This window comes from Rhipicephalus microplus, unplaced genomic scaffold, assembly GCF_043290135.1.
Source record: "Rhipicephalus microplus isolate Deutch F79 unplaced genomic scaffold, USDA_Rmic scaffold_25, whole genome shotgun sequence".
In the NCBI taxonomy this organism is placed as follows: Eukaryota; Metazoa; Arthropoda; class Arachnida; order Ixodida; family Ixodidae; genus Rhipicephalus; species Rhipicephalus microplus.
In genome coordinates, this window is record NW_027464598.1 from 8,728,338 (window position 1) to 8,750,212 (window position 21,875).

The following is a 21,875-nucleotide window of genomic DNA, read 5'->3' on the forward strand; positions in this document are numbered from 1 at the left end:
TGATAGTTCGGGCAGAGTGCCGCTGAATGGGTCAACCACGTATTCAAAAAAAAAAGAATAGCAAAACAGAAAAAAACAATGGTGTTGATCTTGTCTTGAGGTCTTATTACATACACTTCGGACATAAGGAAGCAACATCTCGTTCAGTGGTGAGCCTTTTTGCTCGCGTAGGTAAACATCTTGAATATTAGACGCAACTCCTTGGCACTCCTTACTTAACACACACACACACACACACACACACACACACACACACACACACACACACACACACACACACACACACACACACACACAAACACACACACACACACACACACACACACGCACGCACGCACGCACGCATGCACGCAAACACATGCACACACAAGCACACACACACACGCACACACACACGCACGCACGCACGCACCCACACGCACGCACGCACGCACCCACGCACACACACACACGCACACACACACGCACACACACACACACACACGCACACACACACACACACACCTATTGACGAGCACACTCCTCGAACATCGTCTAGCGAGTCTGCAACTCTAAATGCGTGTATGAATGGGAGAATGCCAAGTCGCACCTGCTTTTGAAGATGGTATATCATCAGCTAGTTCGACAGCAAAATCTAGTGTATATATGGTTTCTTGAGGTTTGCAAGGATGATTGGAAAAAGAGCCTGTCACGTTGATACATAAAGGTCACGCCTGAAAAAACAGTAAAGTTTACGCATTGGTTCGTCGAGAACACTGCAGAGAGGGGACCACCTCTCCTGCTCTTTTCCAGCTCGTGCCCCTCTTTTCTCGTGTTCACTGCGAAAGGGCAAGGAATAACTTCCCTTTCCCAACCCGCCACACACACACTCAAGTTAACACAAATACAAAAAAGTGCCGCCATATCCACGAAGTGAATGATGATGAGTGGGTGAAGCTCTGGAGGAAAACCTGGTAAACCATGAATATTCCGTACATTTTGCTTACTCGATTTTATTACAATGCTCCCCCTAGCGTACGTCGCCGCACTAAATCGAACGATTGCCTTCCACCAATGACACGTGCCATATGTGACATCATTCCTATTTTATAACATCTCGCATCTTTCATCATTAACTACAAGTACCGCCGTCTAGTTTATTACATCTTGCATCTTTTCATCATCAGCTATAAGTCCCGCCATCTAGTGAGCACTGAAAGAACTAAACGAGAGGTGGCTACATGCAGGAGACGGAGCCGCCATCTAGTGAACACTGCAAGAATTAAACGAGAAGAGGCGACATACAGGAGACGGTACCGCCATCTAGTGGACACTGCAAGAACTAAACGAGAGGTGGCTACATACAGGCTACAGGGGACGCACAGCCCACGCCCTAAGGAGCTTCGCCCCTAAAAAAAGAAAGCAACTCAAGCACCAAGCGAGAAAGCTGGCATGATCGAGGAGCACCCTACCAGACGTTCGTGTGGGGTCCTCTGGGCGCTATACGCATCGAAGCATGTAAAATGAGGCGAAGGAGGGGTTGTAGTGAGGATTTACAGCAACCCCGCCTCGCACAATAATAATGCCTCTCTGTCACCAACTTCGCAGAAAACTAGGCATTGTGGAAGTTTGCCATTCTCAAAAATGCCGGGTGAGTCAGAAGTATACAACTACCGAGTTTGTACAAGTTGGTCACGAAGCGATGTCGGCGATTAATATTTATCAGCTTGCGAGATCTGGGGTATATACAAATAGACTAAAAATACTGAATAAAAGGTTCAGCAACGCACATTTTAAAGTCCCTTGCGTGTCAGATATGAGAAAAGCTGACTGTACACATTGTTTTTCTCTCTCGTTTATAGCTCTAACAAAGACCTGGCTTGAAGATAGCCCATATGTATATGTTGTAGGGAAGCAATATCGGCACTGCTACTCGCACGAGCTCGGCTAGTAGAAAGAAGCGGAGGACGAACAACTAAAAATGTCAATACTTTTGTCTCTAAACTAGCTTTTCAGATCAGTTTTAGTTTCAGTTTAGTATCCTACGACCCGGTTCTTGGAATATACCCAATTGTGGGTGAGCGCCATCCAGGTCATCATCTTCATCATCATCATCATCATCATCATCATCACTATCATGATAAAGAACAGTGGGCTTGCAGCAAGGGTGCTGTCTCTTGTTTGTCTTTTTTTACAATTTACCGTTTCTTTAGGTCAGCCCAAAAACGAAACTTTCAACACCCGATTTGCGAACACATTCATTATTATTTGATTGCCTACTTCTGACAACATCGATATTCCTAACATTACTGAATGCACTTATTACGGCTTCATATAAGACCCTCTCAGCGAATGCATGTGTTGTGAGCAGCGTCGTAGTTATTTCACCGGGCTTTTAGCGTTTCGTGAACCGGTGTAAAATATAAACACAAAAAATGTTTCATGCCGTGGTACATGAATATTTCAGTGGCGTTTATGAGTCACAGATACGACGTAGACAAAGTGAACGCTAACGCAACTGAAAAATAACTATCTCAGAAATTTGCACAGCCAGAAACCGCACCTATACGATCTCGTGGATCATGATGATAATCGCCCGGCATTCTTCCAACTAAGCTTCCAAACGCCCGCTTTATTGTTTGCGTTACTGTCTAAGCTATCTAGGCGCATGCAAAACACTCCACAAATACGCCTTCTGTAGCTTGGATATCTTTTTAGCGAATGGGGCTCTGTGTTAGGTCCAGCAAGAAGGCATGGGTTCCTGCCCCCGTCAATGAGCGGTAAAGTGAAGTAATGCGCCTTGACATTTATTGGCGGCTATAGGGAACGATTCGGTGGCGGCGCAGTTGAAGCTTGGTCTGGTTAAAGTATATACGGTCATAGTTAAAGCATCTCGATCACAACTAGGCCCACCCGGGGCATCGCTGCCTGGGGGTTGCCTGTCTCTGTTTACAATTACAGGTGCTGGATGGCTTCCGGTTCTGTGTGCCGGATATATCCCCGCAGTATTGGGGAATACCAGAAGCCCTAACGAGGAGACAGTTCATTTTCAAAATTGTCCTCCCTGTGTCCGGTCATATATTTCAAATACTCTTTCTATCAAGCTAGATATAACATCATAAAAGCTACACACTAAACCAAATCTGACCCTTAAGGGTGTAAATGAGCTTGTCGCCAGACGAACACCCTTTGCTCCCTATTGGGTGTTCAAAAAAGGGTGCTGAGAAAGGGTGCAGAGCTCAGCACCCTTAAGAAAAGGGTGCAGAGCAAAATTTTTGAAGGGTGTAATGAGTGCACCCTTTAAAAAGAGGTGCTGTGATGTCATAACACCCTTTCAAATGGGTGCTGGAAGGGTGCTCCACATCCGACGTACCAGTGGGCCAAATCTAGGATTGATGCTGGAGACGGCTAAAAATGCAGATTGCTGTATACTCTGTAGACCATGCTGAGTGACAGCCCACATACGGTTTGTTAGTACTTGAACACATGTACTAAGTCGTCCATTCCACCCTGAACACGTGCACCATGCACGCGGCCGGCCCTCCACAGAGTGCCTTCCGCAGGCGCTTATGAAACTAGCACTGAAACACAGTGACAGCTCTAGGTGGGGCTTTTGCATCATCGTCTTTTAAAACACAGTGGCTCTGCAATGAAGCTACTGGTAAGTTGGCTCCAGTGTTTTGCTTTCTCTATGTGTAGGCAAATAGAGAATCCGGCACTGTTATCGAGAAGTGCTGCCATTGTGCCTTACCCCGTCTAGGTGCTGTTCCTCGGGTTTTCATTTTTGGCTGCTCTGGATAGAACAACCTGCACTTCTGAAGAACAGTGTCGAATTTTAGATAAGCTTGTACTGTTGCAAGAGCAAAGTTAGCTTCACCGCAAAAGAAGTGTGATTTGGCGAAGCCGCCGTTCTCCAGCAGTCAACAAAGTGGAGGCCCCACTTACAGCTGTCTGTACGTTTGTGTACTAGTTACCAAAGTGCCCTCGAGAAGCGCTCGGCAGAGTGCCGGATGCATGGTGCGATGTTCAAGGTGGAAGTAGACAATATGTAAACATATACCTTAAAGCAAGCTATATTGAATAAATATGTGTGTTTCAATAATCATGAAATTGATCCCAGAGTGCGTATATGGCCTGTGCTACCATTTTTGGTCCAGAATGAATGTAATCTATTCAAGGCCCCTTGCTGCACACATGCATGCACAATTTATGGATGCTTGGTCACCATACAGACATGCATGCCTGCAAATTAAAAATTCACAAGTTTCGAATACTGGTGATTATTTCAAATGCCATATACTCACTTTGAAAGACATACAGATAATATGCACTAAACACAGAACCTTACCACATTGCGCTCTTTTAAATTATGTGTAGCAGACATGAGCTTTTATACATGTGAGAATGCAAGATATTAGGCCCCAACAAAAATTTATGACAAATAAATTAACATGATGCAAATAGTCACTATTTTATTGTACATAGCATACAACCGAAAAAGATTGACAATAGTAAACATGACCTATGACCTTCTGCATCGATTGTAACGGCGAGATCTTTGTGAGTGAGGATCAATCTTCTGGTTTTCAAATCTTTTTTCTTACGAGTAGACATCTTTTTTGTGACGAGACTTCTTTTTAACTTTTAACATTCTGACTTCCTTCCTTGCATAGTAGGTAACAAATAAATTATTTAGAACAACAAAATATAAGTTAGAGGCACCAGCAGTCCAAAGACGCTTATTGAGGGTGTGGCCAGTGCCCACAAAATTGAAAAAAAAATAGATAGGAAAGTAGGTGTGTGGTAAAACATGTGGGCTTATATAACATGCTTTGGTCATCATGCTAAAAGCCTTGACTGCAAACTTGCTCAAGGCTTATTTACAGCTCTCCCTTTATATATGTGTGTGTGTTTCTAAACTTGTGCGTTACAAAATCACAAATATTGGCAAAGTAATGCAAGTGGTGTTGGATTAATATAATGTGATCATTCAAACACTTGCACAATCCATCTTCAGCTGCCCAGGCGACTTTGGTTCCTTTTACAAAAGTGTGGTCAGGGCGCTCCTTCTCTACAGCACATCCGCACCCGGAAGCCTAAAATAGAGACAGAAGTAATCACTATGAGTTTCACAAGACAGACTGTCCAAGATACAATATGCTTTGTCATGCTGGAGTGTTCTTAGTTCTATGTGAGTAGAAGTCAGCATCAAAATTCGCTTTGTTTTCAACGGAAAACATGCTTGTTGGAGGTCCCCCAGGCAAAAAGCTGTGTAAACAACTTGACAGTACCTGGGGGCCTACAGAGGGTAGCACGTACAACAGATTTCACATACAAAAACAAACAGCATAGTAGAAAGGAAATATATACACAAGAAACATCTGAGCAATGATTCAGCATGATGCACACGTGAAACATGAGTTAGGTTTGAGTAAAAAGCTATTCATCAAGTAATTGTGCACATCCGATTTGAACAAACCGAATAAGGCACTGAAGTTATTAGGGTTTTAAAGAATTATAAAGTGCCAATAAGCAATATTCTAGTCTAGCTCTACAATAGTGTGTCATGTCTGTAGTACTAGTATTTGCCTGTTAGGTATGCTGTAGTCATGAACATATTCAGTTTTCCTAATACCTAAAACTTAGTATGTTGCAGTCCAGCTGTTCATGTTCAATAAATAATTGTTTATGGTAGCATTTAGGTTACAAAATTGATGCTAAAAATTTGGCAGACCCCACATACTTTGGGAATCGATGTTATGCGAAACACGCATAACATGTATTTTAATCTTTTTATTGAGCGATCTTATGAAGTGGAGCTCAATATAAGTACAAATTCTCGCACACACATACGTTAAACAGCCGCATATGTTTCATTTGTTATGGGGAGATGTCACACATTTGACAACATTACCAGTTATTTGCTGTTTCGCAACGATGCCAACAGAAACATGGATATTAGCCACACTAGAAGTGGTAGGCTGGTATGAAGCACTGGTGTTTGCGCTGGCACTCGCGACGATGGTAGCCCTCAACACTGCTACACAAATACTTCACAGGATGGTGCCTGACTACAATTGACTTTGATTCGACCTCACGGCTGCATCATAGGAGTGCACATGTAATAGTTATAAAATTTGATAGCCAGTACTGCAACGACAGTTGATGTTACACAAACATTTGAGACTATTTAGAAAGTATAACCGAGGCCGGGCATGGGTCTGTGGTATAATACTTAATTACCAAGCAGAATACTAGCTTTCGATTCCTGCTAGGACACTTGACTTTATTCTTTGCATTCATTTGGTCAATGCTGCCTATGTCAGCTTTTTAACATGATAGCGTTGAAGAGCTCGTGTCGCAGAAAACCCGCCGCCGGCGTCTGCCTCGTTGGTTGTGAGCGAAAAATCGTCTGTGCATCTGTGACCGAAAAATCAAGTTACCTTTATGACCTAATGGAGGCGTGCTAATTGCTGCAAAACAAAACCACCAAGTCCTACTACTAGACACTCATCACAGGGCTTAACACACGGAAGTCTATTGACATCGGCCAAAAATTAACGTTGGATGTGCAGCGCTATTCCTTTTCCCCATTTCATGAACTACACAATGCCATGATAATTGTACCCTGGTATTTTTGGTGGGCTATATCGCACAAAAAAAGCAAGGATTATGTCAAAAGAATGGCATCAAATTTTACCGACATGTCATCGAAATAGAGACACAGGCTACTAGTCTTATTTATAATGCTAAGAGCATTTAAGGTAAAGGCATTGAAGATAGCTGGTGGCCTTTTTCACTATCTAGGTATCAATTTTTCACTATCTAGGTATCAAAATTCTGCCATGTCATTCATAGTTTACCGACATTGCAAGCTCAAGAAAAGTGTGGCTCTGAAGGCATCAACACAGCGTTTCGCCAGATCTTCTAAGAAGGCAGTCTTTAAAATTGCTAATGTTTCCAATTTTTTTTGCTATGAATTTCGTGCCTTGCATCCAAATGAACCACCATCCTACTTGTTTTTTTGCATTCGTGCTCTCACTAACTGCTTACCTTGTCTTGTCAAGTGTTCGTTGACATAAATAGGACTACTTGATCTAAAAGGAAAGGCCACTGTAGACAGACATAAGTTTTTTGTCTTATCCAGAACATTTCATTTGTAACATCGTTCATAATGCACTATTTTTTTTCAAACTAGGCTTGTTTGTTCCTACTCTGTCTGCAGTGTCAATATCATCACGAGTAATGTTTTTTCCATCAACGCCCGAAAATTTCAGACAGCGTCAAAAGAAAACCCTCATCTGAGACGCCTTTGATGTCGGATAGTTCAACCTTGAATACAGTGTAAATTCTTCGATTTTCATTTGAAGTTGCTTATTTTCACCTGGAAGTTTTTGTGCCTGTTTCAAGGTGGGACAGGCTCTTCATGCAAAGCCTTTATTTCTAAAGAGAGCGCGTTGACACTGTCACCGCCTTCGTTCCGCACTTCTTGAAGGACTAAAGTTCAGTATGAATTTTGTGCTTGAAATCCTCTGTTTACCATGACAAACAATTCACAGGAAACATTAGTACTCTTGCTTGGCAGGAGTGCATGCAGTAATACTAACACAATTAAAGCAAGAAATAAGTGTCTCACCTGTGCAAAAATGATTTTGGCAAGCACTGTGAAGACCACAGACACTTCTGCCAAACTGAGGAGAATATGGAGAGCACTTCATATAAGTAGGCAGCGTCCAGTAGCTTGGTGAGGCACAGCGCATAAGCAGGGTGAACAGAGCTGATGCTTGAAACAATGGTTGAGAGTTCGCTGGTGCTTGGGCTCCTTGACCTTGTCAGGAAATTTCCTTGAGCAGCCTCACTCAAATGAAATGACAGACCGTGCCAAAGAATTTCTGCACCAGTGCAAAAAAATTATTTTAGTGAGGTTTGTCTAGACTGCATGCGCTGCTTGCCAAATTGCAGTGAATGGCTAGAAACGCATGGCCAACATATATTTAGTGGCACGCAACTGAGAAATACAAAAAGGGCATGCTGCAGTATGAATACAACGAAAAAGATGCTGCTGCAGAGCTTTTCATGTCGATGTCATACATGTGAATTTTCATTCACCTTTATAGCTCACTCATGCACAAAGATGAAGTTAGAACTCTTAGATGAAGACACCCCCTTTTAGCTTTATTGACTGCACGTAATTAAGAGATAAGCATGCGTGAGTAATGCTGCTGCCTGCAATCAATAAATTCTGTTCTTGAAGCTGACCAAATATATGCACGAGTGCATCCATAGAGGCATATTTGCATTTCTGTAGTTATGATACCCATGTGATGTGTTTCTTAAGTAAATGCCATGCAATATGCCGCATATGAATATTTTATTTTGTGAAATTGCAATACCACTACATATACATGTCACTATGCGCATATGCATCCACTGCAGATAAAGCATAAAATTAAAGCAATACTGACACATGAATTTTTTACCAAGGTAGTGGAGGGCTCCAGAAATTTCGACCACCAGGGGTTCTTTAACGTGCACATAAATCTAAGAACACAGGCCTAAAGCATTTTCACCTTTATCGAAAAAGCAGCCAGCAAGGCCGGAATAACATCCTGCGACCTTCGGGTTAGAAACGGAGTACCTTAGCGACTAGACCACTGCGACAGGACTTCAATCTCCCTGTTCCCCCGTGTAGGGTGATAGACCGTCTTTGCTGGTCTGGCTAACCTCCCTGCCTTTCCTTCTCTACCATTTATTCACATGAGTTCAACAAATGAAGCTTCCTTCAAACGGCTAACATTCGGACGTTTATAATTTGCCTGAAATTGAGTTCACTAAATGAATATTGTGTGCTGCTTCATAGTGATCATTGATCTAAATTGTTCTGGTTGGCTAAAAAGACACTACTCCTCACTTCTAATCAAACAGCACAAGCTGTGTAATGACCATAGGGGAGGAAAAGTGGAAATGCTAAGACAAAACATCAATCTTGAACCCTATGCCATCACAATGAAGCAGGCAAGCTTCTGCAATATTGACCGGCAACCAGGATCTCAGACACTGCAGATAGCTACATAACGTAATGGATTCCCAACATGACGTAAAGGCAGCAGAATCACATATTGCCTAACCTGCTTCATTATGATAATGATGAGGCCATAACGTTATTGGCCTCTGTATGCTAATAACAATTTTGGCCTCTGTATGCTAATAACAATTTACCTTGCATATCATGTGACATTAACATTCAATATGACGTCATGAACCTTGCATCCTACCAGGTGGTCTAAGTACCAACAATGCGGTTTTAGTGACGTCGGTGCAAAGCAATAAACAACAATCACTTGGCGAACATTATTTTTGATATTATTCAATTGGTCTGATGCGTACATCTTCAAAAAACGGCAGTTTAGATTTGTTCATTCTTAGATAAGTACAATGTCTAAGTTTGCATGTCAGCAGCAACATATGCACGCCTTTGACACGCATACTGTGATGTATAACCTTATTGTGTTTTGAGCAATAAATTAGGCATTCATACACTGCGCATATCACAGGTCACTTGTAAATCTGCAGCGAGGTCATAAAGAATTTATGATATCAGATAAAGCGTTACACTTGTATTCGAAAGTGTCATTGGAAGTTTTGGTAGAACTTAGTTTTAGAATTTTTGTAGACGTATAGGTATTCGGCAAAGTTTTAACACCAAAGCGGGCTGCAGCGCCCACAATTCTTTTACAAACCAGAAGAATGCAATGATATGTGAGCCGGGGGGAACAAGCAGTACCACCAAAATTGCACTCGAACGAGTGAACTACTGCTCAACCTAGCGCTTGCACAGCTAAGGTGCGGTTATTCGGCCACTCATAGAGAAAATGTATTGACCCAGGCGTAATTGCACGCTTTGAGAACCGCACCTACAGCACGCTGTGTCAAGTTTACGCACACCTAATTAAGCTGAATATCATGGTAATTTAATATTATACGTGCCCGGTGGATGCAAACACATTTGGTCACACAGGAAAACACATCTACCTTATAGTAGTCACACACATTTAATGATCATGTAGCTGTTGAAAAGAGGACGCGTAACATATAAAACTTTCTTCATATACTTCTTTGGCACAGAAAACGAACAAGGCCACGTAAATACCAACGCGGACACCACGTCATTCTTCTCCATTCTTCTCAATTAAATACGCAAAGATCTAACGGCACATTCAGGTGGTCGGTTTTAAGTGCTCTGGCCGTGTTTCGTAGCGGCAAATTCGGCAGTTTTGAGGCTCTACAACGAGAATAAAGAGGTATGCAAGTCCTGTCCTTCGTTGCTGAACGTCTGTTTGCCCGAATATTTTAGCGGCAGTGCTTAGTCGCTATTTTACGTAGATTTTTGAGAGCCTCCGGAGCGCTCGGAAACGACTCCAACGCACGCGACACACAGACGACGCTTACGGCTTCCATGCGCAGTCCCCGAACGGCGTCCGACGGCATTGCAAAAATATAGTGATTCATAGCGGGAAGAGCATCGCCCGCCGACTCACAGCATCACAGCGCACATTGCTTTAACCTCCTTCCCCACAGAAAAACATCATCCGCGCGTAACGTCCCTGAACTTAGACTTGAGCCTAATGAAATCAGACACGCCAGCAGACTCGCTACGTTAATAAAAACTCACTTATCGTCTACACGTTAGGAAAACCTTAGTTCACAACGTTATTATACTATAGCGTTTTCGGTGTTAACCGCGGGAGGAGCCGAGGACGCGAGCGGAAAGACAACAGCCTGGATCGGGCACGCCGCGGCCTGGCCGGAGAAGCAAAAAACAAAGCGTCGACAGCAGAAACATCCACCTACCTTTTTAGTTTGGCGAGTGCTCGACGGTACAAAGGAGCCGGTCCTCTCTTGAGTATAGTGCATCTTCGTAACAAGCAGCACCGACAGAACACGAAAGACAGCGCAAGCACACTTTGAACAACATAAAAAATCGACTTTAAACGCTCGGCACACGGCCGTTGCGGCCTCCAGGAAGATACCGCCATTTCTGTCCTGCTGACGCCACCGATCCACATTTGCGCACATAATCTTTTATATGATAAATAAATAGATTATTTCTGCTTAAATTTTAAGTAAAAAATAGTGGAAATAGAAGATACGCCAGTGTGTATTGCATAGAATATTTTTTACCTTCGAAATTGACAAAATCACATAACGCGTATTTGCGCGAAATTTGAAATGTGAAAGAGCGCGCGAAATTTGAAACGTTTGCTTGCTTGTGTATTTCTTATACCGATACCTTGTTAACATCTGTACATTGTTTGAGTGGTTAAGCTGGCTGTTAAAAACAGTGTTAAAGCGGTTGTATATTAGTACAAAGTACAGGCAGCAAGCAAAATTTGTCACAACAAAATAAGCGTATTAGTTGGCAAACAATATTTTAGCTGTCTTTAGTGAATTTTCTTTAGGAAAATGTTTTAGTCAAGGCTCATTTTAACTTGCTTTGAAGAATATTTCTATGAACAAAATCAAGAAAACGTTTCTTTAATGTTATAATATTAGAACGTCAATGTCCATAGCCTGCCATAAAAATTGGTAACACGTGTCAACTGATACATTGTAAAGTTAACAAATATTTGTACAACACAAAAACGATTTTATCTACCACGGTCTTGTTGGTTTGTATTTTTTTGCATTAACAAATGTTATGATTCATATATACTGTCATGGACGAAGCTTTGTTTTCAATGTTAGGCGCAAACGAGGCCGAGAGCTCTATATGTGTAAGTCACAATCCTGTTGTAGCTTTACAAGCTGCGTACTCCGCCATTGGCTAGTGAGCTTGTAGCGCATGGCTTGGTCAGCGCCGGCCGTGAGGCGACGAGAAAAAGGCAGCAAGAATGCAAGAACCAGTGCAGAACTTACGTTCAGCCGGGCACTATCGCTATTCAGATATCCGTTACTGCGGTGGGGCTATTAATGAGACCATGGTGTCTAACCAGTAGACATCTAAAAGCTTTTGGTTATGCTCTATGACCACGTTACTCACAAAGCTTTGTCGGTGACTGTGCACCCTAATGGGTGCTCATCAGCACCCATTAGTTGTTGCACCCTTTTTGCACCCTAGTTTCCACCCTTTTGATGTGTTCACCCTTTAGGTTCCGCTTGTAGGGTGCTGAGACGCGAATAGGGTGCTCAAAGGGTGTGCTTAGGGTGTCGGCACCCTTTTCGACACCCTTAAGGGTCAGAATCGGTTTACTGTGTAGTCCTTCGCAATGAGCTCCATCTTTTTACCTGAAAGCAGAGAAAGTGATTTTTTTTACTGTAGTAAAAATTAAAACACAATATTCATGCTTCGGCGTTAGAGAGTAATAAGTTAGGTGAACGTAAGTTTCTTGGGTAGCAGTACGTGCTGCTGCTATTACTACCTTCAAACTGACCGAAAAGGCGAAACGCAGTTACGTTCTTTGCATTTCGATTCATGCTAGCGTGTGACCGTTTGTCCTAGTGTTGCAGTTTCCAGGTGCGCGAACGGTGTATCTCCGCCGCCGACTTCTCTCACTTGGATAGCACCGATGCATCAAATTGCTGCAAGCGCTGCGCAAAGGCGATGATGTCGACGGGCCAATGACAAGCCTTGGAGGACCGAGGCAGAAGCCACCGGTACGCAATACTATACTGTGCCCGTTCGCGGCTCAAGCTGTGAACGTCAGCCTTCTGCGTCACTGAAGCGCAGTGTGGTGTATGCATGAGCATTGGCGCCGGTTACCCCTTTACACGGGAACACAAATCGTGCCGTTGGTCTCCGTAAATGACGACGCTTTGAAGAAGAGAATATCGAGTGCCAGCGTTTATTATGCGCTTGTTGTTTCCATTTTATAGCACAGGATTCGCAATACGCTGCGCGCTGGTATATGTTAACTACTTGCGCTATACCACAATGGTTAAATCTTACTCTAGTTAAATGAGCCAGCTTTTAGAGTTCCGCATTGTTTGACCAGTTTGCCAAGTAATGTTTTTTTTGTGTGTGAGAAATAAATTCTATTCTGCGAGGTTTCGACGCGACCGGTGTATCTCAGAGTATCGTCAGCACAGACAAAGGTAAGCAGATAAGAGGGGGTAAATTCCGAACCCCTCAGACTTTTCAAGTTCGCATGTCGATATATACATAGGCGTGTTTTATACCGTGGTGGCTATGGAAAAGGCGTTGACTTCACGTTATTTTTCTAGCATACCATATATATATATATATATATATATATATATATATATATATATATATATATATATATATATTGACGCTATTCAACATAAGCAGTTCACCGAGACGTTGAGTCCGAGAACCGACGGCACAGGCCGTCGGTTCTCGGACTTCCGATATACAGGAGCCAAGAGCAGGAGAGCTAAACAAAGGCACGTCGTCTTCTTCAGTCCCCCTTTTCACGAGGCTGTTGGCGCGCACATCTTCTTCGTTGGTTGTTTCGGGCGCGGCATTTGCCTCCCCTTAAAACAGCATCGCCCCGATGCTGTAGCTGAGCCAGTGATTCGCGCATAAAGTCACTTTGTAGAAGCGACGGTGCCTTGCAGAATCACTAGCTGACAAATGGCTTAATGCGCACATCGTGCACAAGTTAAGGACGGTGCTGGCGACGCCTTGTACAGTTTGGGCTATCCGGGACGACTTCATAGGTAACGTCACTTAGTCGTCGCAGCACTCAATAAGGTCCGAAGTACCTTCTGAGCAACCTTTCGGATAAACCCCGTCTTCGTACAGGCATCTACATCCATACCCTGTCCCCGGCTTCGTACGTTACAGGTGTATGACGTAGATTATAGTGGCTTGCGTCGTACTCTTGCTGTTGGTATATTCGCAGACGTGCGAGCTGCCTGGCTTCCTCTGCGCATTGAGTAAACGCGTCAGCACTCGTTTTGTTGTCATCGCATTCATGTGGCAGCATCGCGTCCAACATCGTTCTTACTTCTCGTCCGTGAACAAGGCGGAATGGCGTCATCCATGTGGTTTCTTGTTTCGCAGTATTGTTTGCGAACGTTATGTGAGGGAGAATGCCATCCCAGTTTTTGTGTTCGACATCCACATACATCGAAAGCATGTCTTCCAGAGTTTTGTTGAGTCGCTCGGTAAACCCGTTGGCTTGTGGATGGTAAGCTGTCGACTTGGGATGAATAGCACTGCTGAGCACCAACAAATTATCTAAAAGCGCGGCCGTGAATGCGTTTCCGCGATCTGTTATAACGATTGATTGCGCACCGTGTCTCAGCACAATGTTCTCTATAAAAAACCGTGCTACCTCCTCTGCTGCGCCTCTCTGGATGGCTTTTGTCTCGGCGTAGCGAGTAAGGTAGTCGGTCGCCACTATAACCCAGCGGTTAACAACACTAGAGGTGGAAGTGGGCCCAAAATATCCATTCCGATCTGGTCAAATGGCGCTGTCGGGATCTCGACAGGGTGTAGCAAACCAGCTCGTTTTGTTGGAGGTGGCTTGCGCCGCTGGCAATCGAGGCAGGTCCGAACGTGATGCTTCACGGCAGCGGTGAGTCTAGGCCAGTAATATCTCCCTCGAACTCTGCTCAGAGTGCGCGCGTAGCCTAAATGTCCAGATGTTACCTCGTTGTGGCACGCTTGCAACACCTCAGAACGAAGAGAGGTAGGGAGGACAAGCAGGTAGGTGGACCCGTCTGACGAGAAGTTCACTTTATAAAGGACATTCTTTCGCAGACAGAACGACAATAGTCCTCTTGTAAAGGCTTTGGGCGCATGCTGGCTTCGTCCTTCTAAATAATTATTCAAGCCAAGTAGCTCAGGATTGCCATGCTGGTGATCTGCGATGGTTGACGTGTCGAGGATTCCGAGGAACGCTGTCTCTTCATCAAAAGCAGCAGCCGACTCTATTGGTGATCGAGATAGGCAGTCGGCGTCCGTGTGTCGTTTTCCCGACTTATACACCATCTTTATATCAAAATCCTGTAGCCTAAGGCTCCAGCGTGGATATCGCCCGGAAGGATCTTTCAGACTTGTTGTCCAACACAACGAATGGTGGTCACTGATAACCTTGAATGGGCGGCCGTACAAGTATGGGCGAAATTTATTAACTGCCCACACCACGGCCAGGCATTTCTTTTCAGTGATATTATATATATATATATATATATATATATATATATATATATATATATATATATATATATATATATATATATTTATATATATAATGACAAACTCACGCACAAATGGCATACATTGTAGTAGAGCTTCCGGAAGAAATTTCTGGTGATAGCCCTGTCGCGTACGTTTTCTGCGACGATAACTCGTAGCGATATCACCAGACGAATTCTGCAATACACTCCAGAATCTTTTACTCGCTTCACAGATTTTCCGTGGTTCTATTGACCACACAGGTATAGCTGATACGAAAAAAAAATAAGATGTGTATCTCACACTCTTTCGGGCTTTCGCAGCAGCCTTTGTCCGCAAGAAAAGAAAACGTTTCGCTACGCCACCCGGCTAGCGTGACCGACCGGCATGCCGCGCGTCATTAGGGGCGCAAATGGCGTTTCAGCACTCTTCTTCCTTGGTGTGTTTTTTTTTTCTGTTTAGCATTTGCTCTCAGTCTCTGCTAAAAATGTAAACTAGCATACTGAACAATACTGAAAGGTTAGGCACCCCATCGAACGCCCGCCGACGCGCACGCAGATAAACGAACGAAACAGGACCCCTATTTGCATTTAATGTATGCTGACCAAGCACCAAAGCCTACAGTGAATTACCATAACACAGTTTTGCCACGGCGAGGTTAAATTTTGGGGCGAGTCAAAGGCCATAGAAGAAGAGAGTTTTCTTAGAAGCTCAAAAACAAAAAAACTGAATTACAGCAAAATTCGAAAAGCGCTTTTGACAAGCGGGAATGTGAACATTTCATCCGAAGAACACAGGATGTATTGTAAAACTGTGTGCTAAACGCAGCTGATTGGAATGATTTCTGAGCGAGAACTACTGGCCGAACAGTGGGTATTCGTACTCTTGGTGCCGTCCATGGGCTCCTCTGTGTGCTCATATAATAATAATAATAATAATAATAATAATAATAATAATAATAATAATAATAATAATAATAATAATAATAATAATAATAATAATAATAATAATAATAATAATAATAATAATAATAATAATAATAATAATAATATTAATGTAAAACTTGTGCCACTACGTCAAGTAGGTCGATACTAACTATTGTATAAGCTTTCAAAATGAACAGTACAACAGCACTACGACTCTACCAACTAAGGTTGCATGGCAGGCCTATTGATTATCTATGAAGTATCTAATATATAACGCATCTAGTACACATCTCTGTACCATCCGGGCTGCGATACACATCAGATACAATTCTATCACTACCATGCAACCTGGTAGTGATACTAGCTAAGGTACTCAGCTGCTGCCCCACAGGCCGCGAGATCGAATCCCGGCTGTGGCGGCTGCGTTTACGGTGGAGGCGAGAACGCTGTAGAACCGTGTGCTCAGATTTGGCCGCACGGTAAAGAACCCCAGGAGGTCTAAATTTCCGGAGCCCTTCAATATGGCGCCTCTTATATTCACATGGTGGTCTTGTACCGTTAAACTCCCCAATATCAATCATCAATCGCATCCTTAACGCATTAGGAGTTAGAAGTAAGTCCTTATGTAACAACTTGCTGTACTGATGATACTTCTTTCACGCTGTCTCAATAACTGCTTGCAGGAGTACATCACGTATATGTAACTTACCACCTCCAGAAGATCCAAAATATTGATGGGAGCCGACCGATGGAAACAACGTAGTGGAATAATCATAAGATGAACAGGTGAAATACCTCAAACTGGCTGTCCGACGTTTTGATAGGACGACCTATCGCGCCTTTGAAAAAGATAGGTCCTTTTATCGAAACGTCGGCCAGCCAGTCTGAGGCTCTTCACCTGTTAATCTTATGATTATCCCATCACCTCCAGAAGAGAGTTTTAGGCGAAGCTTTTCCACGCAGTTCAACTGGAATTCACATCAGTGGACGAATCGTACCTTTATGTCTGCCCGTTCTCAATGTCCTCCTTCTGGACTATTTCTGTATCCCAGATACAAAAAGTATTAGCATCTATAGTTTACCATTCAAAATTCACAATATGTTAATGAGGCAAGCCTGTGTGGCTGGTTACGGAAATCATTAACGTGCATTTCTACTGCGCACAGAGCACGGTCCTCAAGCATTTCCCCAATATAGGCCCGCAATTTTCGGGGCCAGCAGCCGGGATGCGCAAGCGCCTTCCACCACGGCAAAATAGTCAACTAGGAATAATTTCGGGTGCTGTCTGAGAATTCACTTTCGGGGGGTGTAAGGACGTCCTGGCGAGGATGTAGAAATACCTGTACTCAATCATTTTAGAATACAGCTTGCGCATCTAATTCTACAGAGAAGCGCGTTACATTTACCTACTTCTAAGCACGCATACTCCTCACCTGAAAGTGAGCACTGTGAGGGGCCGGTACGATTTGTGGCTTCGAGGATCGGCCATTGGTCGGCCCCAGAAATCGTTTATCCAAAGCGACGACGACGATGACGACGAAGATGCTGCATGCCGTCTACTCTCGCCGGTGACGTCGGGGTTGCCAACGACGGCCACCATGTCGTCGTGCACGAAATCGCCATCCAGCGAGTTCACGTAACACAGCACCGCCACAACACCGGCACACAACGCGGGCATCCAAGTGGCTAAGGGCCTACGTGCCATGCCGACACACACTGGTTCATTGGCGGCACCAACTGCCCCGTCGCGTCTTTTTTGTGACTGTTGTTGCGTGAGGCGCGGACGTCTTTGGCAGTTGAATGATGATTGCCGCTGCTGGCGGTGGTCCTCAACTGGTACCGCACTCGAACTGGCCGCACGTAGTCTCGTAGAATATACAAAATAAGAACGCATCCTAGAGATTACAGAAGCACATAGGGCGCCCAGCGACCCAGTAAGCGCACGCAGAGTGTCCGCAGTGCTCGTTGTTTTACTGCGACAACGTTTGTGCCATGTGTACGGTCGGCCGCATTTCCGATTGCCGTCAGAGTGATCCGAAAGCGCCGTCGCGGTGCACGCACTTGCAGATGACTCTAGGTAGGCGTGAAGCAGGGACGATTGCGCACCTCCGCTCAACCAGCCCCCTACAGCCATCCTCGGGATCCACACAACCAACGCCACACAACACAATCAAAACAGGCACGCTGTCGTCGCACTACTAATTCAAACAATACACTTGGACGGCGCTAGAGCAGTCGATGAACTACAGAGGCGCGCACACAAACAAAGCGAAAGCGTGGTGGGAAGATTCGTCACTTTTCGAAACACGTGGCAGCATCGGACGGCTTACTCCTGGCCGGCGGAGAGACTCGATGCGTATGTCCACTCACAATGGTCGTCTTGTGCGACACTCTCACAGTGACGCAGCGTGGTAATCCTCGGTAAATCCGTTCCAGAGACGCGATTGTCGGTCGGTACAGCAAATGAATGGTGGTAGACACCTTCGGTCCGTTTCCGTTTGGGGATGCGAACACCTGACGACACATGCTTATCACAACAAGGGAGCGAAGTGCACCGTGAGTAAAAGTTTAGAAGAGACTAAAAGAAAATCAAACCAAACGTAAACCTACTTGAATACTGCTGGTACATCCTTTGGAACGCATGTCCCCGTGGACCCCTAAATGTTAGTTGAGCCGCACTGAAAGATACGCGACATTTTTCGGTGCTCGCACCTGCACGCGAGCTCATCTGAAGCTACATCTTCCCTTTTCAGAAAAGTATGCACAACACCAAATCCATTCTCCTTATCCACCGACGGGACTGCGCATTGCAAAATTTTTATGCGGCGATCCCAGGCGCAGGCTTGGATTAAAATGAAGGATTCACAGTAAGCTGAGAGCACACGGCGCAACGAAACGCGAATTAGATTCACGCGAGCGCGATTGCAGAGCCGCGCGAGACCACCCTCGCTCAGAGCGTCCGGCGCACAAGGCACCCAGCAGAAAGGACTCACACGAACTGGACGTCCCTTCGAAACGGGAGACCCCTGGCGTGGATCCGCGCATGCTCAATGGAGGAGTGGTGCCGGCCCGTTCGATGCGTTCATTGGGCACTGCTGCCATCTACCGGTTGTGGGTTGGGGGTGCCGTAAAAACTCATCTTTTCGGAGCTCGGATTTGAGCCGCTGTTGTAAAGACCTCGTTCGAAGTAGGGCTGTGCCAATATTCGAGACTTCGAGAGTTGAACAGTTCGTGGTATATCCGATTTGGAAAGCACATTTATTATGCGATATACTCTAAACTTCATGACAAATAATGAAATCTGTACAGTATGCTTCATATGTGTGATAAATTGTGCCATCTTTGGTGTCCTAATATGCAAATTACTTTCCCTTGCCACCCCCCCCCCACTCGCTCTCTCTCCATCCCACGCAATGACGCTTCTGCAACTGTAGAACTTCCAACTGGCGTGGCCACAGCATCGCGTCCAGCATGTCAACGAGTAATAGAGTGTCTAGTTATACTAAAGAAAATAATCGAAATGAAGAGTCATTTGAAAACTTGATAGAAATGTCTGAAAATAACGAAACCCAGCGTTATTGCGGGTTATTATGTGTTAAAGCACCTGTAGTGAACAATGTGCTGCTCAGGTGTCATTGCTTCTCCCATTTGACAGAACATGCATAGAAGGTGGAATCGTGATTAGCGGATAAGTAGATCAGCCAGAAGTAGTGCGGATAGCTGATTTCATTGGCTGTGAGAATGGCACTTTTTTTTAGAAAATTGCCAAGCATCTATCCATCTTTCGTTACATCATTAAATCAACAGCATATGTGGTAGAAGTAATGTAGTGCAATCAATAGATGGATCAATAAAAGTTTATGGAATACCGGCAAGGCCTAACGCCATGTGGAGTTTGGTCTCCTTGCCTCCTTCGGGCAAACACGAATGCCTTGCCTCAACTTCCCGTCGCGGGCTTGCTGGAGTGCTAACTTATACATGGATGTGAGCTATCCAGAATGGCTGCCCAATTCGACAACAAGGTCGGGTAAATCATTTGGTGTACAAAAAACATGGATGTGAGCGGTCCAGCATGGCTGACCAACTTGACGACAGGGTCCTGTAAATTAATTACTCTAGAAAAAACTTATTTATTGATGTCCGGTTGACGAAAAATCAATATTTTAGCGAAATTCAGTTATTCTATTTGTTGCTGACTTTGTAGAAACTACATTAACAAGATTACACTAATTAAGGTATTAGCTTGATACAATGCCTTTATTGAAGTGAGTAATTTGAGAAGAATGACTGATTACGTTCTCAGTTACTTCTTACTACAATGTAGCGTGCCCGCTAATTCTTTTTTAGGCATAAGCAAATTGGTGAAAAAGGAAACAAAATAAAAGACGACTTATGGGATGGCGCAGCGTCAAGTTTGGAAAGTTGAACAAAGATTTCGGGAATTTCCTAGCATAAGCACTTTGAATGAATAATAGATGAATACATGAACAGGTGATCAACTTTGCGCACAACACTTTAGATAAATTGTGATGATTTTCAAGGGTAATGTTAACGTAACACCATTTCTTTAGCCGAAATACATCTCTAACATAACCTAATTACTCTTAAAGAGTAATACTGCCATCTCTCTACTGTACTAGGGGAAGGCGCAGAACCTGCACAGCCAGGAGTGCCGCGAAAGCTCGCTGAATATGCATGAATTACGGCACGCTCGCCAGGCCGGCTCTGTAGCGGTGTTTGCGTTCGAGAAGTATCTGCGAGGGCTCCAGAAAGTGCCAGCCTCCTGTAGCTAGGGCACCGGTAGAGTTGTATTTCGCTCGCTGTATTCGCGCAAATCGACACGCTGGACGTTCATATCAGATGCAGGGTTGTCCTTGGATGGAATTGAAAAGACGCCAGAACTCGATCTGAATGTATACGCAAAGTAGCAATATCAGTTAACATCATCGTCGAATTTGTACCCAGATCGAACAGCAGCGCTATTGTGAACACAGTCCTTATTACTGAAGGGAAAATAATCTATTTCGAATAAGAAAGACAAGGGATTTAAAAGCAGCCAGGAATTAGCCATGGCGCCAACAGAAAATTTTATGGGCCAAACGGGTCAAAAAGTAGCCAAGTTGGCGCAAAGTAGACACCAACGGCATCCCTGATCCGATGTAACCAGCCTTGCGGAATGAAAACAAGATACGTCTATACAAAGTAAGTGTTATGAAAATACCAAACAAACAAAAACGAGAGCGACAAAAAAGCCGATATAAATAAGGGCATTCAATGTTATTGATTGATTGATTGAATGATTGATTGATTGCTTATGTGGAGTTCAACGTCCCAAAACCACCATACGATTATGAGAGACGCCGTAGTGAAGGGCGCTCGAAATTTAGACCACCTGCTGTTCTTTAACGTACACCCAAATCTGAGCACACGAGCCTACAACATTTCCGCCTCCAAGGCATTCATATATAGGTAAAGAAGTATATACCAAATATATTGCTATTTGATATTATGGAACAGACGCAGCTTATGTTTCTGCTTCACGTAACTCTTACATTCAACACAGCACTTCTATAAACCTTTTTCATAATTTACAAGTGCACTAAACTTCACTGCATGTTTACACAAGTAATGGTGGCACCTGCTATGCTTTAAGCGAAGACGCGTTCCTAGTTGACCATGCTGAACATTTTGAACATGTTGTTTATTATGAGTGTTTGAATCAAGAGAGGCAACTCAACATTGTCTACGTCATTGCGTAAGTAAACCGCGCTCGATCAGGATATTTTCACTAAATGACAAACCGCCTTTAGTTGTTGAAACAGCAT

At 44.0% G+C, this 21,875-nt stretch overlaps 1 protein-coding gene and 1 long non-coding RNA gene across 2 annotated transcripts in view; both read right to left on the reverse strand.

Moving 5' to 3' along the window:
• The window catches only part of LOC142786544 (protein O-mannosyl-transferase TMTC1-like), a 62,926-nt gene extending 43,928 nt beyond the window's left edge, over positions 1 to 18,998 (reverse strand). Inside the window, exon 1 of the mRNA XM_075884257.1 lies at positions 17,484 to 18,998. Within this exon, the coding sequence (XP_075740372.1) occupies positions 17,484 to 18,184 (701 nt within the window). The 5' untranslated portion in view covers positions 18,185 to 18,998. The remainder of the gene's footprint in view (positions 1 to 17,483) is intronic.
• LOC142786545 (uncharacterized) lies at positions 4,244 to 11,029 on the reverse strand. The gene is made up of 3 exons (XR_012889084.1): positions 10,831 to 11,029; positions 7,616 to 7,871; positions 4,244 to 5,075 (listed from the first exon to the last, which is right to left on the reverse strand). It is a non-coding gene; the product is annotated as an uncharacterized LOC142786545 (long non-coding RNA).
• Positions 18,999 to 21,875: the final 2,877 nt, after the last annotated feature.